The sequence below is a fragment of the Mustela putorius genome, unplaced genomic scaffold, assembly GCF_011764305.1.
Source record: "Mustela putorius furo isolate JIRA1106 unplaced genomic scaffold, ASM1176430v1.1 tig00000580_pilon_pilon_pilon, whole genome shotgun sequence".
In the NCBI taxonomy this organism is placed as follows: Eukaryota; Metazoa; Chordata; class Mammalia; order Carnivora; family Mustelidae; genus Mustela; species Mustela putorius.
In genome coordinates this window covers 5,426,812-5,443,409 of record NW_025421423.1, presented here as the reverse complement: position 1 = coordinate 5,443,409, position 16,598 = coordinate 5,426,812, and the positions used below count along the sequence as shown (strand labels likewise).

General features: G+C 40.0%; 1 protein-coding gene across 2 annotated transcripts in view; it reads right to left on the bottom strand.

Moving 5' to 3' along the window:
• Nucleotides 1-1,127: 1,127 nt before the first annotated feature.
• The window catches only part of INVS (inversin), a 167,032-nt gene continuing 151,561 nt past the window's right edge, over nt 1,128-16,598 (bottom strand). For both annotated transcript variants that reach the window (XM_004747697.3, XM_045081628.1), the window contains 3 exons: nt 5,898-6,127; nt 5,089-5,163; nt 1,128-1,981 (listed from right to left, as the gene is read on the bottom strand). In XM_004747697.3, coding sequence (XP_004747754.2) covers nt 1,875-1,981; nt 5,089-5,163; nt 5,898-6,127 — 412 coding nt within the window. In that variant the 3' untranslated portion in view covers nt 1,128-1,874. The remainder of the gene's footprint in view (nt 1,982-5,088; nt 5,164-5,897; nt 6,128-16,598) is intronic.

Genomic DNA, 16,598 nt, shown 5'->3' with positions numbered 1-16,598 from the left:
CATTTGATTTCCCCCAGACCTTTACTACTAATAGCATACTGTTGACCAGAAGCCTTATTGATAATCAGTTTACCCATATTTTTTGGTGTTAGATACCTAATTCTTAAGCTAGAGAAAAAGAACACATTTGTAGTACCACAGCTGTATTTATCAATACTATATGTATTTATTGAAAAACCATGTTCAGTGGATCCATACAAAACCTGGCTGCTCAGTGGTCACCTGTATTCATTATTTTCATAATTATGAAATAATTACCTTAATTTTTTACAGTTTGCTACAGTTAACACTTTATTGCTTACTCTTACTGTCAGGACAGGTGGCAGTAATTTTCAGAAAATGAAAGTGGTTCTAGAAATATTTGAGCCTGTCACTGTTTAGGCCTTCTGTCTATATTCCTATTGTAACTTTGCTCTTAAAAATGTGAAAAAGCCTGTGATCACTGGACTGTATTTATGCCAGATGTTTTTAGAATGTATATAGTTTTAGTTAGAACTGTTTTCCTTGCCAGTAGGAATGGCATTTTGACAAGATTGCTTACCTATACAGGTCAGGCAGAAAAGGCCTGAATTAATACCTTATACGTAAATAGTCTGGTCTGTAAACCTCCCCAGTTGATTTCTCAGTGCTGGGGTACTGCTGCTGGTGCTCAGCAAGTGAGACTGCTGTTCACAGGACACAGCAGTAACCTGAGGCCTTCAGAGGCTAACATGGGAACTGTAAAATGTAAGGGATCAACAGAGGGCCTGTTATTGTCTTAGGATTTTTTTTTTTTTAAGATTTTATTTATTTGACAGAGAGAGAGAGCAAAAGTAGGCAGAGAGGCAGGCAGAGAGAGAGGGGGAAGCAGGCTCCCTGCTGAGCAGAGAGCCTGATGCAGGGCTGGATCCCAGGACCCTGAGACCTTGACCTGAGCCGAAGGCAGAGGCTTAACACACTGAGCCACCCAGGTGCCGCCAATTTTTTCTTAAGCTTTTATTTATTTGATAGAGTTCAAACGGAGAGCAGGAGAGGGACAGGTAGACTCCCTGCTGAACAGGGAACCTCATTAGGGGCCCGATCCCAGGACCTGGAGATTGAGCAAAAGGCAGATGCTTAACTGATTGAGCCACCCAGGTGCCCCAAGATTGATTTATTTTAGAGTGAAAGAGAGAGAGAAAATGAGAGAGCGTGTGTGTTTGGGGTGGGGTGGGTAGGGCAAGGGAGGGGAGGGTTATGAAGGAAAGGGAGAGAATATCCAGCAGATTCCCCAGTGAGTGGTGAGTCTCGTACAGCTCCAGAGGATCGTGACCTGAGCCAAAGGCAGACGTTTTACTGAGCCACCCAGGTGCCCCTTGTCTTAATTTTTAAATGCAAATGCTGGGTCATGATTCTGCTCTAAAATTTAAAAATGATAATGTTGGAATAAGATTTGATTGGAGAGAAAGTGAAATGAAGAAGATGGGTGCTGTAGGACAGGCTCCTAACCACCCATCTCATCTAGTTCTTTACCAGGGCCAAAAACCCAGGCCTGCACCAGCTGGCTGGCAGAAATCTCATGTTCGTGCTCATGTTCTGAGTTTTACTTAGATTTTACTGTTAATTATAAGTTCTGCTTTACAGCTGTACTGACTGAAGTGAAGGTAGACAGCCAAGAAGCTTTGGCACAGTGTACCATGGTCCTTGTAGCACAGGCTAAGTGTACAAAACAGTGCGGTAGAAGAACAGAGAACATTCAGACACGGTCACTTAGTTGTTACCACATTTTCAGGCCACTAAGGCTTTAGGCGTGAGGATTAAAGTTGTCTCAAGATGTAAAAGATGAATCAGCAGAGAATTAGAACTCTGCACTAGCTATTCCAGCTACCCCAGACACATTCTTCCTCCAGAGATGGTCAGAGCTTTGTTTTGGTTTTTGATTGAGTAGCTGGTTGTAGGTTATAAGAAAAATTCTTTGATCTTCCACTGTTCTCAAGGAGGTGTATACACTGCAAGTTGCTCACTGTTGAAAGCAAATACCAGAGAGATAATCAGGTTATTAAATTTAGTACTGAGGAAGAAGGATTTAGGTATGGACTGTCCATGGGGCTAGTAAGGTGATGGCCAGTTTGTCATAGAAACAGGATGACTTACTAGCCTTGCATTTTCCCTCATTCTCCAAGATAATAGGACATCTCTTAACCTAAAGGGGTCAGGTGCTTGTGCTGTGACTGGGACCTAGGTCTTCAGTCTGTCTGCAATAATTGGTATAGCTTTCTCTGCTTTCAACATAAAATACCACAAACCTACATATATACTTACATAGCTTAACTTTCCACAGGCCACAGAGTTGGCTATAGAATCCATTGTAGAAAAAAGATTTGTTGAAAGCTCGATCTTTAAGGATGATAGTCTGATAGGCATATAATCTTGAAGTGGGGCACCACTGTTGGAAAACTGTGATGTAAAAAGCTTCTCTTTTGGTAAATGAGGATGCCAAGGCCAGATGGTTAAGAGAACTTGTTTAGGTCATATTGCTATCTGTTGCTCCTAACTTTTTGTGGAACAAAGCAGCAAATATGAAAGGGGAGTAGTTAAAGTTACAAACATGTCTTATTATTTCTCTCCTGGTTTTATTACTGTTACTTAAAGTCCTTTTACAGTGAAATGTTGATCTGGAACTCTGTTTTCGGCTGCCTTTTGTATCAAGTCTTGAGTTACTTGCATAGCCTTCTATAGGTGGGCAGGAATTCTGCATTCATACAAGGGAGTTATTACCAGTAATCACTTGAGCCATGGCTATTCCATTCATTGGAGTGGATTTTTTTAAAGGTAGTTCTTTTGTATTTAAAAAGATGGGCCCGCCAGGTCATGATCCCAGGGTCCTGGGATTGAGCCCCACATCGGGCTCTCTGCTCGGCAGGGAGCCGGCTTCCTCCTCTCTCTCTGCCTGCCTCTCTGCCTACTTAAGATCTCTGTCAAGTAAATAAATAAAATCTTTTAAAAAAAAAAAAAAAAGATGGGCCCCCAAATTTAGGATATATATGTATTTTTTAAAGGTTTTATATATATATATATATATATATATATATATATATATATATATATATATATATATATTTTTAAAGGTTTTATTTATTTAACAGATATTTATTTATCTATTTATTTAACAGAAAAATCACAAGTAGACAGAGTGGCAGGCGGGGGCGGGGGGAGCAGGCTCCCTGCTGAGCAGAGAGCCCGATGTAGGGCTCAATCCCAGGACCCTGAGATTATGACCTGAGCCGAAGTCAGAGGCTTAACCCACTGAGCCACCCAGGCACCCCGATTATATATATTTTTATATACATACATAAGTGGTCTTATGCTGCTATGTTGTAGGTGGTTTGCAGGGGTTACTGTTGAAGGACTGGAGAGAACACGGATTGTGGATGTGGAGTCTCCCAAATGCATGTGGAGAAACAGTCCAAGGAGGATATATATATATATACACACACTTTGTGATATCCAGCTGCCTTTCTGCTTCCTCTTTAAAGAGGTAAAGGCACCACTAAAGCCTTCAGTCAAATATTGGAGCACTTACTATGTGCCAGATAATTTTCTTCAACTGAACAGGACAGTGAACAAATCAGAAGATCCTTAATCCCATGGAATTCTCAAAGCAGAAGAATGAAAACTTTTATTATGGAGAAGACCAAAACTAATGTTCTCTTCTTGGTTCAGTTTGGCATCTGTGATACTACACTGCAGAAAATTGTGTGCCTATTTCTGTGGAAATTTATAGACATGTTTTCTGTATAAAACACATACTGGTTCCAGCTAAACTAGTTAGCCCTGACAGTCAGCCTGATTCACTGGTTAATGCTTAATGTGAATGGGTGGACCTAACAAAACCTTTTGTTCCCCCAAGTTTAGGTTTAGGAAAAGATTTTCTTCAGTGCTTGTCTATTTCCAAGCCAGTCAGAATTACGTATGTAGGACAAACAAGCTATTTATGTGAAATCCCAAGAAACCACTAAGTATTTGAATTTATTTATTCTGCCCTTTATGTAAAAAACCTTTTGTGCTTCTAAAGCTCTTCTTCATTTTTAAAATTTCTGATTGTCTCAAGAGAAAAATCCAGGACTAAGTACAAAATGCTCTGATTATCTAAATGCTGCTTCTCTGGTGGTTCTATTTGACCATTGTTTTTGAAACTAATTTTCAGTTCATTCAAGTATAACAAAAGTTTTCTTTTTTACATGGAAACTTTCTAAGGAATCAGCTTCAGTTCTTACTGCCCTACCCACTACTCCCTGATCAGCCTGCCTCTATTATATGAGTTGGCCAACTCTTATTAAAGATTGGGCAGTAATGACTCTACCCCCACATCCAGGTTTTCTCCCCATCAAAAACTAAATGAATATTAAAGTTCATGCTGACAGTCATTGTTCACCTTCCCAGCTGCACTCTGTTCTGCAGGATGACTAGATCGGCAAGGGTGGGGGGACTGTGTTGCCATAGCCACCCATGAGCAACACTGGATCTGACATTAACTGCTGACAGCACTGAACTTATCACCCAAATTTAATGCTGGTGTGAATGAAGGGGGCTCTGAGTAAAACACTCTTGTCTTATAGCTGAAAAGAAAGTTCCCTGAGCTTCTGTATGAGTGAAGCCAGAGCAGGACAGGTTATTAAATATTAAATGTCCTCCTCACAGGATCATGAAAGGCAAAAGCCAGAATTTGTGGTAACAGAACTTCTTCTCAACTTTGAGAAGGAGATAAAGAATCTTAATGTAAAACCAGTATGGAGCAAGAATTCCCCAAGGTCTTATTTGAAGAAAGACAGTATTTTCTCTTCTTTCTTGGTGTGAACAAATATGTAAAAGTGATCAGTAATAGGTACCATTTGTCGTCAGTTGTCTCTACTGGAGGTAATGTTAACAATGACTTGCCTCTTGTGGAGATACGTTGATGCAGTAATAATTCCGAAAGGGAAATGAAAGGTATGCACAGCTCAAATCAAATGACCATTGGAAACCCCTGGCAGTATCTCTTGTGATATCTTCCACCTTTGGGGATGAAACAAGGCAAATTCTTCCCCCATATCTCTGCAGTCTGTTTTGCCAGTGCATTGGCTTCCTTACCTGAATTGAGACGCAGCACAGGATGAGCTCTGGAAGATCTTGTGGGGTGAGGTACTTTTCCTTCTTGAGAACAACCTGAAATCAACCAACAATGACCATTTCTGACAAGACAGCTGTAGCCTAACCAAGTTCTAAATTCCTCATTGAGGTAAAGGCTTGAGCTTGTTGGTATCTGCCAAGATAAATTAGGTATGGTGTGGAAATACCATGTAGGCCAAGGGTAAAGTTCTGAAGTTTTGCTGCCTGGGCTGCAAGTCTATTTCTAAAGGTGCCTTGGCTCAACGTTTTTCTTTTGGGGAGCTAGCCAGGCTTGTGTCTGCTGGGTTTATTTGGATGGGCTTTTTTCAGAGCTGAAAATGTTTCCACTTAAAGCAGCTCATCTGCTGAACAAGTATTTACTGTAGTGCATGGGTCTGGGGCATTCCCACAGAAGGGCAACCCTAAGGTCAAAGTGAGGCAGACAGGGTCTTCCTGCTCCTGGAGCCCTCCAGATGGGTAATGGGAAGACACAAGCAGTGGTCTTGAGGGGTTTAAAGGATGAGGCATTTAGTAATGAAGGCCAGCAGAAGACGTTTTGGCTGGAAGGCTCTCTGGGTTGAAATGGTAGAATGCATAGTGAAACCAATTCTGACCCAGAGCTGCTGGAGACATTAAATGTGGATGCTGAGGATTCTTTTGGTGCCTGGAAATAGAATAATAAAATTCCTACCTGAAAGGAGGTTTGCTCATTGTAATCAAATTCCATTTTGGATACTGATGTAACACTCTGGGGATGCTTGTCAACTACAGAGTGCCCAAAGGACAATTACCGTAGATTTGCTTGAGTACTGAGTGTCTAGTGGACTTTGTGCCTGAGCTGCCCTTGGATGAACTCTTGGTGGTCCTGGTTACTGCAGTGTTCTTTGGGGAGGTTAGTTCCAGTTCTTTCCTCCAAATTTGAAGCAACAATGCCAGGCACTCTCGGTTCCATCTGTCCACATCTCTGGCTCCAAGCTCCTTCATATGCAGAAGGTGAGACAGGTGCTTCCTAAGCTGGTAGCTGGTGGGGTCAGAAGACAAGAAAGGCTTTACGATCATAGTACTGTGAAACATGTTTCCTGGAAGCTATAGGAATAGTACTTGATGAACTGGGAGATTCATTTAAGCTCCCATTTCTGCTTTACAGCGGCAGTATGTTTAATGTTTTTTGTTTTGTTTTGTTTTGTTTAATCAGACACTTCCTGAACTAGGAATCAGTTGAGTCTGCCTTTAGGGTCAGGCAAGCCAATGTCTAAACACATAAATGCAGTATGAGAAGTACTGGGCAAGAATGAGGAGCTAGATGGCATGGGACAATGTGGGGACTGAAAATTGGTGGTGGTCTGATAAGGCTTTATAAGGCTGGTGTTTGTGCTGGGTTTTAAAGGATGTGTAGGCGCTTAGCAGGCAGAGAAGGATACTCTGGGCAGCAGAACTGGCATAAGCAGAGGTGTGGGTATATGTGCCAGAAAATTAGTAATGAGATGTATTTAAAGCACTGTGTATTTGGTGAAGGAAAAATGGAATGCTACATTACACTGTGGAAGGAGCCAACATTTATTCAGAGTCTGTTATATATCAGGCATTTTCCTTATGATTAAGCCAAAAATAAATCCATGAGGCAGGCATGAAGAGTCTGGTAAAGGCTGAGTAGGTGGGATGTTACCAAGATGGCAACATAGGTTGTTCTAGACTTGGCTTCCCCTTAAAAGAACAATTAACTATTCACAGATAAGACACTGTTGAGAAAGTGCTAGAATATGGGAGTGAGGTTGCAGCCCTTTGCATCACAGAGACCAGATAACACTGCATTCGCATATGAGGAACACCTACATGCTGACTGCACTACACAGTAGAATGCACACCAGGCTGGTGTAGCACCATGCCAAAATATCTGCCTTGAGCCTTTGCATGGTTCCTCAAATGGGAAAAGAGAACCCATGGTGGAATCCAGCTCCCCCAGCATTGTGGGTCATGCCTTGGGGCCTGTCCTGCTGCCCTGCCAATTCATGGAAGTGAATTCATAGCCCCACCTACTGCTAAATCTAGTACCCAGCCACCCAACCATCTAGTAAGCCTGACCAGAAACCCTAGGCTACTCACAGTCCCTCCTAAAGCCTTTCTTGGTCAGAGAACCAACCCAATAGGCCTATTCAGCTGTTCTCAGGCAGCAGCACAAACTCAAATTCCCTTGCCCCAAAATAGACTGCTCTGATAGCAAGGTTCTCCCTGCCCAAGGATGTTACTAGTAGGTCCAGAAACCCAAACTGAGCTGCCCGGGAAGAACTGTCTTGGCTAAAGCAAACCTGTAAATTGTGGAAGAGAAGACCACTCACTCAGCAACATCAGAAATCAAGAATCACAAAAAATCAGGTAAACATGACACTGCCAAAGGAAATGAGTAAAACTCTGCTAACTAAACCTAAATCTATGAATTGTTATATAAAAAATTCAGAAACCCCCGGAAGTTTAGTGAACCACAAGAATGCATGGACAACCAAATGAAATTGGCAAGATAATCCATAAACAAAATGAGTTCAGCAACAACAACAACAACAAAAATTTTAAAAATCCTAGAGCTGAAAAATAGATGTCTGAACTGAAGAATTCAATAGAGAACTTCAAAGGTACACTTTACCATGTACCATGGGGCTATGTAGAAGAAAGAACCAGTGACTTAGAAGACAGGACATTTGAAATTAGAAGAGCAAAATGAAGAGCACAAATGCACTATGGGAATTCCAGAACAGAAAGAATGGGACAGAAAATATGTTTAAAGAAGTAATGGCTAGGGGCGCCTGGGTGGCTCAGTGAGTTAAAGCCGCTGCCTTCGGCTCAGGTCATGATCTCAGGGTCCTGGGATCGAGTCCCACATCGGGCTCTCTGCTTAGCAGGGGGCCTGCTTCCCTTCCTCTCTCTGTGATCTCTTCCTCTCTCCTACTGTGATCTCTCTCTGTCAAAATAAATAAATAAAATCTTAAAAAAAAAAAAAAAAAAAAGTAATGGCTAAAAGGTTCCCAAACCTGGAGAAAGAAATGGATATCCAGACCCATGAAACCCAAAGAACTCTCAATAGAACCTGAATAGTGGTATACTAAGACATATTATATTGTCAAAACTCAAATTTTCAAATAAGCTAAAAAAGTTAAATATAAAACAACTTCCATAAGACTATAAATGCATTTCTCAACAAAAAATTTTCAGGCCTGGAAGAATAGGACAATATATTGAAAATATGAAAGGAAAAAACTGTCAGTTAAGAATTCTATAGCTGGCAAAGCTGTCCAGAAATGGGGAGATATCAAACTAAAACAAGGAATCCATAATCACTAGACCTTCCTTATAAGAAATGCTAAAGGGAAGAATTCTATAGCTGGCAAAGCTGTCCTTCAGAAATGGAGAGATAAAGAACAATCTAAAACAAGGAATCCATAAGCACCAGACCTTCCTCATAAGAAATGCTAAAGGGAACTGAATGGAAGTAAAAGGATGCTAAATCAGAAGGTAGCATAAAACTCACTGTTAATGGTAAACATATAGTCAGAATTAGAATCTGTAATATGATAATGGTTGTGCATAATGTACTTCAACTCTAGTGTAAAAGTTTAAAAAATTTAGGTGTACCTGCATGGCACAGTGGGTTAGATGTCTGACTCTTGGTTTCAACTCAGGTCATAATCTTAGGGTCATGAGATTGAGCCCTGCATCAGGCTCTCTGCTCGGTGTGGAGTCTGCTTAAGACTTTACCTCTCCCACCTCCCACCCCATATTCGCTCTCTAAAATATTTTTTTTTAAGTTCAAAAACTTAATAAAAATACAACTACAGTAGTCCATTATTGGGCATACAGTATAAAAAATATGTAAACTTCAACATCAGTAAGCTAATGTGGGTGGGTAAAAAAAGTGTAAAGTTTAGGAGTGCTATTAAAGTTAAGTTGTTACCAGTTTAGGGTGTTATAACAAAATAAAGGTATTTTGTAACCATAAGGGAAAAACTGTGCTAATTACACAAAAGAACATGATAAAGAAGCATACAGATACCAAAAGATAACAGAACACACACAAGACAGGATAAGAAACAAGGTGCAACAGTTCTACAAAACAGCCAGGAAAAGAAAAAAAAAATTGCAATAGTAAGTCCTTATTTATCAATAATTACTTCAAAAGTTAATGATTTAAATCCTCCAAAAGACATAGAATAGCTCAGTAGATTGGAAAAAAATAATCCAAGGATATGCTGCTTCAGAGTGAAGGGATGGAAAAAGGTATTTCAAGCAAATGCTAACAAAATAGCATAGGTAACTATATCAGACAGAACAGACTTTAAAATAGTAAAAAAAAGACACAAAGAAGGCCATTATATAATGATAATAAGGTCGATCCATCAAGAAGATATATTTGTTTTTTTGGGGTTTATTCTATTTTACTGGATTTTATTTATTTGACACACAGAGCACAAGCAGAGTGGCCGGGAGAGGGAGAGAGAGAGAAGCAGACTCTGCTGAGCAGGCAGCCTGATGCAGGGCTCAATCCCAGGAACCTGGGATCATGACCCAAGCCGAAGGCAGCTGCTTAACCAACTAAGCCACCCAGGCCCCCCAAGAAGATATATTTGTAAATATTTATGCACACAATGTTGGCACACCTAAATATATAAAAGCAAAAACTGACAGCTATCAGCAGAAATAAACAGCAATACAATGATAGCTGAGAACTTTAATACCCCACACTCAACAATGGATAGATCACTTAGAGCATCAGTAAAGAAAAAAAAAGTATTTGAATAACACTAGAGATCAATTTGACCTGACATATAGCACATTCCATCCAGCAACAGAATAGACATTCTTCTCAAGCACACATGGGGCATTTCCTAGGAGAGACCGTATCTTAGGTCTCTTAGAAGTGTGGCAAATTCAAGAAGACTGGAACCATACCAAGTATCTTCTTTGACTACAGTAGTATGAAAATGGAAATAAGTAGGAGTAGGAAAACTGGAAAATACACAAATACATGGAAATTAACATTTTCCACGTTAGAAGAAATCAAAGGGAAAGTGAAATATCTTGAGGCAAACAAAAGAAAATACAACACACCAAAACTTGTGGAATGCAGTAACAAGTTTTAGGAAGGAACTTCATGCAATAAATACCTACGTTAAGAAGAAAGATCTCAAATAGATAACCTACCCCTACACTTTAAGAAAATAGGAAAAGAACAAACTAAGCCCAAAATTACTGAAAGAGTGAAATAAAGATGGAGCAGAAATAAGTGAAATAGCAGGAAAACAGCAGAGAACATTAACAAAATTAAGAGTTGTTTCTTTGAAAAAAAAAATTGACAACCTTTAGCTAGACTAAAGAGATGATGCAGATCAACAAAATTTTGATGAAAAAGGAGACATTACAACTCATACAATAGAAAGGCAATGGACAGTAAGACACTACTAGGAACAACTATACAACAAACTAAACAACTCAGAAGAAATGGAAGTTAATAGAAACCTACAACCTACCAACACAGAGTCAAGAAGAAACAGAAAATGTGAATAGACAAATTACTAGTAAGAAGATCGAATCAGTAATCAAAACCTCCCAGTGAAGAAAAGCTCAGGACCACTTGGCTGATGAATTTTACCAAACATTTAAAGTATTAATGCCAGGGTGCCTGCTGGCCTAGTAAATACAGCATGCAACTCTTGATCTTAGGTTTGTAGGTTCAAGTCCCATGTTGGGTGTAAAGATTGCTTAATAGTAAAATATTAAGAAATAACACCAATCCTTTTAAAACTCTTCCCAAAGAAGAATTGAAGAGTAGGGAACACTTGCAAACTCATTTCATGATGTCAGCATTACCCTGATACCAAAGACACAAAAGGAGACTACAAGCCAATAATCTTAATGAATATAGATGCAGAAATTCTCAATAAAATAGCAAGAACTGAATTCACATTAAAAGGATCATTTACCATGCCTGAGTGGGATTTGCCCCGAAATGAAAAGATAGTTTAACATACATAAAATCAAAGTGCTAGATTTTATGTACTAGAATGAAAGGAAAACATGATTATTTCAATAGAAAAAATGCATTTTACAAAATTTAACATCTGGGGCACCTGGGTGGCTCAGATGGTTAAACGTCTGCCTTCAGCTCAGGTCATGATCCTGGGGTCCTGGGATCGAGCCCCACATCATGCTCCTCACTCATTGGGGAGCCTACTTCTCCCTCTGCCTCTCCCTCTGCTCATTCTCTCTCTTTCTGAAAAAGATTTAACACCTGATTTCATGGTAAAGACTTAAGAAATTAGGTACAGAATTAATATACCTCAACATAATAAAAGGTCACATATGACAGGTTCACAGTTAACATCAAACTCAATGGTGAAAAGTTGGAAACTTTCCCTCTGAGATTAGGAACAAGATAAGGGTGTCTACTCAACTCCTATTCAACACAGTCCTAGAAGTACTGGAAGTCCTAGCTAGAACAATCAGGCAATAAATAAATAAATAACTGACTGACATTGCGCAAGTAAAGGAAGAAGTTAATCTCTATTTACGGATGACTTTATATATAAAAAAACTTAAGGACTCTACCAGATAAACTGTTACATCTATTCAACAAATTCAGTGCAGTTGCAGGATACAAAAATAACATACAAAAATAAGTGGCATTTTCTAACACTAACAACAAATTATCTGAAAAGTAATAAAATGATCTCATAATAGCATCAAAAACAAAATGGAGGAGCAAGATGGCAGAGGAGTAGGAGACCTAAATATTGGGTCCCAGGGGTTCAGCTAGTATCAAACCATTCTGAACACCTACAAAATCAAGATAGAAGAGAAGAGCAGCAGTTGTAGGAACAGAAAATCAACCACTTTCTGGAAGGTAGGACATGTGGAGAAGTGAATCTGAGGCGACATGGGAAGATAAGACTGCGGCGGCGGGGGGGGGGGCTGGCTCCTGGTAAGTGTTAGAGCAGTAGGGCACAAAATCCGAACTTTTAGGAGTCTGCTCCAACGAGGGATATCATTCCAGAGGCTAAGTGGTGGGTGGAGACCTCATGGTCTCAGGACCTGCGGGGTCGCAAAGACCAGGGGTATCTGAGTGTGGCAGAGCTGCCAGGTATCGGAGTGGGGAAGCCGGCTGCAGAGACTGAGCCATGGCGGTGGGGGTGGGGGTTTCTCAGCTCAGGGTTACCTTAAACTGAGATCTAAGGCACAGTTGGGCCACTGCTAGAGCAGGGACCCCACAAGTGGCAGATCCGGAGAGACCCCCTTCTTTCCTCCTCTGGGTGGAATGGCGTGGGTTTACATTGCAGGAATCTGCTGGGTTTGGAGATTGCAAACAGGGCTGTGCACCAGAGATAGAAAGGCTTGGTTACAGGCTTGGTGAGCTCAGAGTGTGGCTGGAGACCAGGGAGACAGGAGGGATTGCTTGCTTTTCTCCAAGGATGCACTGAGGAGTGGGGCCCTGAACTCTAGGCTCCTACGGGTCAGAAACTGGGAGGCCGCCATCTTCATTCTCCTCCAAAGCTGTATGGAAGGTGTTCAGGGAACAAAAGCTCCTAAGAGCAAAACCGAGCAGATTTTAGAGCAGAGTCTTAGGCCCCTGGCAAGAGCAGTGCAATTCTGCCTTGGGCAAAGACATTTGAGAATCACTGCAACAGGCACCTACCCAGAAGATCAGCAAGAACATCTAGCCAAGACCAAGACCCCTGATCAATGAGAAATGCAAAACTGTAGAGCTAGGGAAAAGCAACACACAGAATTCATGGCTTACCCCACCCCTCCATGAACTTTTTAGTCTTTCAAAGTTAATTTTTTTTTAATTTAATTTTTTATTCTATTTTTTTAAAAGATTTTATTTATTTATTTGCAGACAGATCACAAGTAGGCAGAGAGGCAGGCAGAGAGAGGAGGAAGCAGGCTCCCCGCTGAGCAGAGAGCCCGATGTGGGACTCGATCCCAGGACCCTGAGATCATGACCCGAGCCGAAGGCAGCGGCTTTAACCCACTGAGCCACCCAGGCGCCCCTATTCTAGTTTTTAAAAAATTTCCTCCTTCCTACTTTAATGTTTTGAACTATTTTTTAAAAGGTTTTATTTATTTGACAGACAGCGAGAGAGGGAAGACAACCAGGGGGAGTGGAGAGGGAGAAGCAGGCTTCCCAACCAAGCAGGATCCAGAACCTGGGACTCGATTCCAGAACCCTGGGATCATGACCTGAGCCAAAGGCAGATGCTAAATGACTGAGCCACCCAGGCATCCTGTTTTTAACTATTTTATCTTATCAATACCTTTTTAAAAATTTTTTTTCATATTTTATCCCTTCATTGTATATAACCTTATTTTTTCTATACATATATGGTTTTTTTCTTTAAAATTTTGGGTGACCGTTTCTTCTAACAGATCAAAATATACCCTAAATCTAGTGCATGGCTTTGTTCTAGTCTCCAGGCTGATCACATTCTTTCCTCTTTTTTTCTTTTTTCAACCAATTTCTTAGCAATTCCTTTTTTAGTATCTTTTTAAAATTTTTCATCTTTACAATCATATTCCATCTCTTCATTGTGTTTAGCCTTATTTTTGTGTATATATAAGTTTTTCTTTAAAATTTTGGGAGGTAGTTTCTTCTAACAGACTAAAATACACCCAAAATCAAGTGTGTGGCTCTGTTCTATTCACCAGTCTAAATACACACACACACACACACACACACTTTCTTTTTTTCCCCTCTTCTCCCCCCAGTTCCCGGTCTCTTCTGATTTGGTTAGTGTATGTTTTACTGGGGTCATTGCTACCCTTTTAGTATTTTATTCTCTCATTCATCTCAAGGTGGAAAACTCACCACAAAAAAAAAAAAAAAAAAAAAAAAAAAAAAAAAAGGAGAAGAAGAGGCAGTACCAATGGCTAGGGACCTAATCAATATGGACATTAGTAATATGTCAGAACTAGGGTTCAGAATGACGATTATCAAGGTGCTAGCTGGGCTTGAAAAAAGCATGAAGTTTACTAGAGAATCCCTTTCTGGAGAAATAAAAACTAAAATCTAACCAAGTTGAAATAAAAATAAAACTATTAATGAGGTTCAATAAAAAATGGAGGCTCTTACTGCTAGGATAATTGAGGCAGAAGAGAGAATTAGTGATGTAGAAGACCAAATGATGGAGGAAAAAAAAAAGCTGAGCAAAGGACAGTCAACTACTGGACCACAAGAGGAGAATTTGAGAAATAAGTGAGATCATAAAATGAAATAATATTAGAATAATTGGGATCCCAGAAGAAGAAAGAGGCAGAAGGTATATTGGAGCAAATTATAGCAGAGAATTTATCTAATTTCGCAAAGGGAACAAGCATTAAAATCCGGGAGGCACAGAGAATCCCCATCAAAAATCAGTAAAAATAGGTCCACACCCTGTCATCTAATGAGACAAAGAGAAAATCATGAAAGCAGCTCAGGACAAGAGGTCTGTAACCTACAACAGTAGAAATACTAGATTGGCAGCATACCTATCCCCAGAGACCTGGCAGGCCAGAAAGGACTGGCATAATATATTCAGAGCAGTAAGGGAGAAAAATATGCAGCCAAGAATACTATATCCAGCTAGGCTGTCATTGAAAATAGATAAAAAGCTTCTAGGACAAACAAAAACAGAATTTGCAAACACCAAACAAGCCCTATAGGAAATATTGAAAGGGGTCCTCTAAGCAAAGAGAGCCTAAAAGTAACAGACCAGAAAGGAACAGAGACAATATACAATAATAGCACCTTACAGGCAATACAATGGCACTAGATTCATAACTTTTGATAGTTACCCTGAATGTAAATGGGATAAATGCCCCAATCAAAACACACAGGGAATCAGAATGGATTAAAAAACAAAACAAAACAGAAACAAGACCCATCGATACGCTGTCTGCAAGAAACTCATTTTAGACCCAAAGACACATCCATATTTAAAGTGGAAAACAATTTACCATGCTAATGGACACTAAGAGAAAGCTTGAGTGGCAATCCTTATATCAGATAAATTTGATTTTAAGCCAACAACTATAATAAGAGATGAGGCAGGACACTATATCATCCTTAAAGGGTCTGTCCAACAAGAAGATCTGACAATTTTAAATATGTATGCCCCTAACGTGGAGGCAGCCAATTATATAAACCAGTTAATAACAAAATCAAAGAAACACATCGACAATAATACAATAATAGTAGGGGACTTTAACACCTCCCTCACTTAAAATGGACAGATCATCTAAGCAAAAGATCAAAAATAAGGGCTTTAAATGACACATTGGACCAGATGGACATCACAGATATATTCAGAACATTTCATCCCAAAGCAACAGAATACACATTCTTCTTTAATGTACATGGAACAGTCTCTAGAATAGATCACATCCTGGGTCACAAATCAGGTCTCAACCAGTACCAAAAGACTGGGATCCTTCCCTGCAAATTTTCAGACCACAGTGCTCTGAAGCTAGAACTCAATCACAAGAGGAAAGTTGGAAAGAACTCAAATACATGGAGGGTAAAGAGCATCCTACTAAAGAATGAATGGGTTAACCACAAAATTAAAGAAGAATTGAAAAAAATTTGTGGAAACAAATGAAAATGAAAACACAACTGTTCAAAATCTGGGACACAGCAAAGGCGGTCCTGAGAGGAAAGTATATAGCGATATAAGCCTTTCTCAAGAAACAAGAAAGGTCTCAAGTACACAACCTAACCCTACACCCAAAGGAGCAGAAGAAAGAACAGCAATGAAAGCCTAAACCCAGCAAGAGAAGAGAAATAATAAACATCAGAGCAGAAATCAAGGAAATAGAAACAAATAGAACAGTAGAACAGATCAACGAAACAAGGAACAGTTTCTTTGAAAGAATAAGATTGATAAACACCCAGCCAGACATATCAAAATAAAAGAGAAAGGACCCAAATTAATAGAATCGTGAATGAAGGAGGAACGATCACAACCAACACCAAAGAAATACAATTATGAGAACATATTATGAGGAACAATACACCAGCAAATTTGACAATCTGGAAGAAATGGATGCATTCCTAGAGACATATAAACTACCAAAACTGAACCAGAAAGAAACAGAAAACCTGAAAAGACCCATAACCCGTAAGGAGATTGAAGCGGTCATCAAAAATCTCCCAACAAAAAAGAGCCCAGGGCCAGACAGCTTCCCAGGGGCATTCTACCCAACATTTAAAGAAGAATTAACACCTATTCTCCTGAAATTGTTCCAAAAAATAGAAATGGAAGGAAAACTTCCAAACTCATTTTATGAGGCCAGCCTTACCTTGATCCCAAAACCAAAGACCCCATCAAAAAGGTGAATTACAGAGCACCTGGGTGGCTCAGTGGGTTAAGCCTCTGCTTTCGGCTCAGGTCATGATCTCAGGGTTCTGGGATCGAGTCCTGCATCGGGCTCTCTGCTCAGCAGGGAGCCTGCTTCCTCCTCTCTCTCTC